A 5,000-nucleotide genomic window follows, 5' to 3' on the forward strand; every position below is an offset into this window, starting at 1 on the left:
AAAAATATTTGAGGCTCCCTTGGATTGGTATAAAGCTCGATTCAAGGCTCTTTGTGAGAATAGAACGACAGAAAAAAAGGCAGGCTGGGTAAAGGCCTGGCCAACGCTCGCAACATTTCAACGCAACATCTTGCAACATTGTTGGGCACAACATGTTGCATACGTTTGGCCACCCTGTTCCGATATGTTGCGTGCGTTTGGCCAGTCCATTCAACACATGTCGCAACATCATACAACAATGTTGCTAGATGTTGCGTTGAAATGTTGCGAGCGTTTGGCCAGGCCTTAAGACGTTGGGTACAAGTGTAGACAACAGTTGTTCTTTGGTGATAAAGAGTATAAAAACGACACGGCCTCCAATGTGATCGCCTGTCCTTAGATGGAAACAAAACTGCATGGCAAACTGTACATAATAGTCAATTGTCCGATGATGTTTTCAATTTTGCATTTCTTATAAGAGATGAAACCCTTAAATGCAGATTTCCAATGGTGAGCAAAGCCTTCAAGACGTTTGCTGCGTATCTTGTTTAGCATTTTACTCCAACTGCGCTATTATTTTCTCTAGGAATATTATTGCTATTATTTCCGTTGTTTTCGTTTCATTAGATAAGAATATGCGAACAAAATTCTTCTAGTAAACCAAGCAAAGGAGATTATACTAAGGCTTTTGCACGCAAAGTGAATTCGCAAGGCAAAATGTATTTGAAATGCATTTGATAAAAAGACAACTTCTCCTTTCTGTCAACCAAAAGTATCCGTTGAGCTTCAGGTGTCTCTCAAAGACAATAGGCCATTTCCGAGTTCATGTCTGCTTCCTCTTCAAAGGGAGTCTAAGTGCAAAGTTTTTCTCATGAAAATTAGTTTTCATTCATATGTTGACTAGAACTAATTACCATCACAAAAACCTTGCACTTAGACTCTCTTTGAAGAGAAGGCGCACATGAACTCGTAAATGGCCTTACTGCTTAAGTTATTCAGATAAGTACAAGGATCACTTCTCCCTTTCATATTGGAAGCGTTTGCCGATAACGTTAAATGTAACACAAAACTGCCAACAAACCCCTTAAATTAAGCGATCGGATTCAAGTTCAGATAAAGGCAAGAAAAAAAGGTTGGTTTAATCATGTCCAAACAGCAGGATCACAAACAAAAAAATGTTCAGCGGATCCGAGGCTCACCAAAATCCACCGAAGTAGCCATGGGCCAGGGGAAATTCCTTTACTTATCTTGATATTTTGAAAAGCTATGGAATGCCTTATGATAAGAGCACACTTCTAATATTTCATGGTTTGAAAATTTCCAGAGAGCACATACACTGATGCCCAACTATGTGCTACACGTGAAACTTAATTCATTAGAAGTGGAGAGATCATAAATTACAGATACATAAAGCCAATGACTTTCTGTATAGAAGTGTTGGTCGCTTTGCTCGTGGCAGAGACATGTTGCGGTCAAGTGTTTTGGGAAACAGCGGAGGATATTTATGAAAGTAAGCCTAACAGATAAGATATGAATGTCATTCTATTTGAACTGCCCACACTAACTTTTTTTTTTAGAGAATGATTGTCCCACTTTCTATCTTGACCTCTAAGCCATAAGGAGAAAAGTGAAGAGATGCATTCATTGGTGATGACTAGGGAATACTCGTAAAAATTCCGAGAGCAGTCGAGACAACATCGGACGGTCAGCAAGTTACAGGACTGCAGTAGACAATTAACTATAACTGACATACTCCCCGCATAAATGTTCTTAAGAATTTGACTTTACTTCAAAGAAGACTGGGATTAAACTTAGTTCCCAGAAGCGTTTCCTTTCGCTCCACCAAAAGGGTGGAGCACAGAAGGTTCTCAGTAGAGGAGTTTTGGAAGATAATGCGCACAACATATTGTGTTTTAGGTTTGCGAGCTATTCCTCCACTTGAAGAAACAAGACATAAAATGATGACATATCTCCTTGATCGCCATGACAACTCAAGAGACAAGAGATTCACTCCATATTATGACGACGTGTTTGTTCTCGATTCATCCGAGTCGATATCCAGGGCCAACTTCGATGTCAGTGTAAGTGTTGTGAACAGCCTGGTGACAAGGTTTGAGCCTGACTCACGATTCGCTGCAATAACATTTGGTGCCAATGCCTCTGTAAGCTTCAATTTTAAGTCACCCAAGGTAAGCAAAAGGATCAACACTGGAACTGTTCTAATGGCAAAAGGTCGCCAATTGTAGCCCGTACCAGGCTTTCAGATTAGAGGACTAATGCAACGACAACGGAGACGGCAATTTGAACTTCACAAATTTGCATAATTACTGGGCAGTTTGCACGCCCTGCACGTGCATTTTCCGCTTTTGTCCATTTCTTTGCCGTCGTCAGCAAAACAACAACGTAAAATAGCCAAATTTGAGGTTTTAGCACAGGTAACCCAGGCTCACTGTGTGTAGGTAAATATAGAGAACATATGAGGCGAAGTTTAGGTCTGAAAATTTGCTAGAAAATGGAAATAAAAATCAATAAAACTTACCATGTGGTGAGCTGTTGTTGTCTTTAATACGTACACGAAGTTTCGGGAAAAATGGGCCCCGTTCACCTTCCTTCATAATATAGTGACAAGGTAGGAGACGGAAGCCAGCTTATGGACTCCGATCGACCCAAAACAAGCTCGATTTTTTTCGCGAAAATCGAATCCAGTCGCTAAATAAACACGCCAGGCTCGTGGAACATGAATTTCTCTAAACCATGAATCCACTGAAGCATCTCCAGGTAGCAACGCGAAGCCACCAGACTCCGTAAAACTTGTAAGTTAACAAGCTAAAATGGCGGCCAGAAAGCGTTGTACTCGCGAAGTGTCCAATTCAAAACGCCTGGTGACGAGTATAATAAGTCTCCCTGGAGGGATTGGAGTCCCAGATTGCTGAGTGAGTTTTGTGTTTTAGCAATGTGGGACTCCCCTCCCTCCAGAACTTGTTAAACTCGTCACCAGGCGTCTAGAGTTCAGTGCCATTTTGAATTGGACACTTCGCGAGTACAACGCTTTCTGGCTGCCATTTTAGCCGGTTAACTTACAAGTTTTACGGAGTCTGGTGGCTTCGCGTTGCTACCTGGAGATGCTTCAGTGGATTCATGGTTTAGAGAAATTCATGTTCCACGAGCCTGGCGTGTTTATTTAGCGACTGGATTCGATTTTCGCGAAAAAAATCGTGCTTGTTTTGGGTCGATCGGAGTCCATAAGCTGGCTTCCGTCTCCTACCTTGTCACTATATTATGAAGGAAGGTGAACGGGGACCATTTTCCCCGAAACTTCGTGTACGTATTAAAGACAACAACAGCTCACCACATGGTAAGTTTTATCGATTTTTATTTCCATTTTCTAGCAAAATTTCAGACCTAAACTTCGCCTCATATGTTCTCTATATTTACCTACACACAGTGAGCCTCGGTTACCTGTGGTTTTAGGAAGCACCTCAGCACTCGAGGATAGATTATAATTTTCTCGCCTAAATTAAGCGCCATTCCCACCAATGTAATTTTTGAGGAACTACCACAACCTTGTCATATTCAAAAGGTTGAAATAGTCACCAAGTCATGATTACAATAACGCGAATTTATATTTTGAGATGACGTTCTCGTTGCCGTTGCCGTCGCCGTTGCGTCGTCTTTGCTTAAGTTTTCTACTGTGGGATGTGCGGGAAATCAAAGCTAAACTCCACGCGCCGGAGCGCGCGCGGAGCACCACGATTAAGGTAACCCATTGATGCGAGAAATCTTAGTTTTAGCTATGACGTGATTCGCGACCGTCCGTACTTACGTCCACGCCTCCATGTATGCCAATGTGACCACAGTGAAGGGGTTTATGTGGTTTGTACTGTATGTGCAAACATAATTGCTTTTTATGGACTCTTCGAAATGATTTTTCACGGAAAATTCTCCGCTAAAGGATGGAAAAAATCTCAGGGAAATGCTTTCAAGCAATTTTAGAACGGCCGCTGGAAAAAAACATCGAGGAATTGAGGTTAGTGATGAAGATAAACGTTTGCGTTGGAGCCACGATTTTTAAATGCACTAACTACTTCGTGGCCGTCTTTTTGGCGTTTATAAAATGAGATATTCTATGCCACACTGCTATAAATAATTAAGTCCAGAAAAGTTAATGTTTTCAAGCGAACGCAAATGAAATAAATAACCCGGAAGCTCCGCATTCAGGCTTGGCTAAGTCTATATATTAGCAGAAGTGCGGCCAAAACAATAAAAACTGGGGACTGGGAATAAAGGGCGCATACTCTCCCCAAGCTCTTTCGTTTATTTGCACACCTAAACCTGATGACACAAGACCTTATTAAACAAAGTTAATGCAAAGTGTTCCTCTTAAGTCTCTTCACTGTTCAATTCTATACTTTCTATGGTTATTCACCAGCTCATAACTGAATTACTCCTCAGTAAAATGCACCATCAAGGAGGAAACAAGAGCATACTGAATGCTCTGGAAACGACACAAAACGGATTGCTACTGAACCGTGACTCTGGAGTCCGCGTAGGAAGCCAAAAGAGAGTGGTACTGGTAACTAATGGGCCTGCTACAGAAAACCTACAGAGCTTAACTTGGGCAGCCAGTCGGATCAAAGCACTCGGGCCAGAAATCTTTCTTGTGGCCCTCGGCGACAGGATACCCAGTGTTAAGGAACTTGTCGCGATACCGAGTTCGACGGATGCACATTTTTATCGCATATCCAATATGAGCGCTTTCAAGCAAATAGTAGATGGGATTCCTGTGCACATTTTTTACCGAGACTATTATTTTGACGACTGAGGTCACGAAGCTTGGAAATCAAATATGCCCGGTGTGATTTGTAGCATTAGAATCATGACTATTTTCTGGGTTAAATTAAACGAAGAGGAAAGAACGGACAGGAAGGAAATTTGCTAAAAGACTCCTGTAAATGCCTTATTACACCTGAAATGGTTAGTCTTTATAAGAACTTTAACTAAACCGTGGGCAACGCCTAACA

The 5,000-nt window shown here is 41.7% G+C and overlaps 1 protein-coding gene across 1 annotated transcript; it reads left to right on the forward strand.

Moving 5' to 3' along the window:
- Positions 1-1,395: 1,395 nt before the first annotated feature.
- LOC138048747 (collagen alpha-1(XIV) chain-like) lies at positions 1,396-4,943 on the forward strand. The gene is made up of 3 exons (XM_068894870.1): positions 1,396-1,489; positions 1,897-2,168; positions 4,409-4,943. The coding sequence occupies exons 1-3, from the start codon at positions 1,396-1,398 to the stop codon at positions 4,799-4,801; spliced, it is 759 nt and encodes a 252-aa protein (XP_068750971.1). The 3' UTR covers positions 4,802-4,943.
- The last annotated feature ends 57 nt before the right edge of the window (positions 4,944-5,000 follow it).

Source organism: Montipora capricornis, chromosome 5, assembly GCF_036669925.1.
Source record: "Montipora capricornis isolate CH-2021 chromosome 5, ASM3666992v2, whole genome shotgun sequence".
Taxonomy (NCBI): domain Eukaryota; kingdom Metazoa; phylum Cnidaria; class Anthozoa; order Scleractinia; family Acroporidae; genus Montipora; species Montipora capricornis.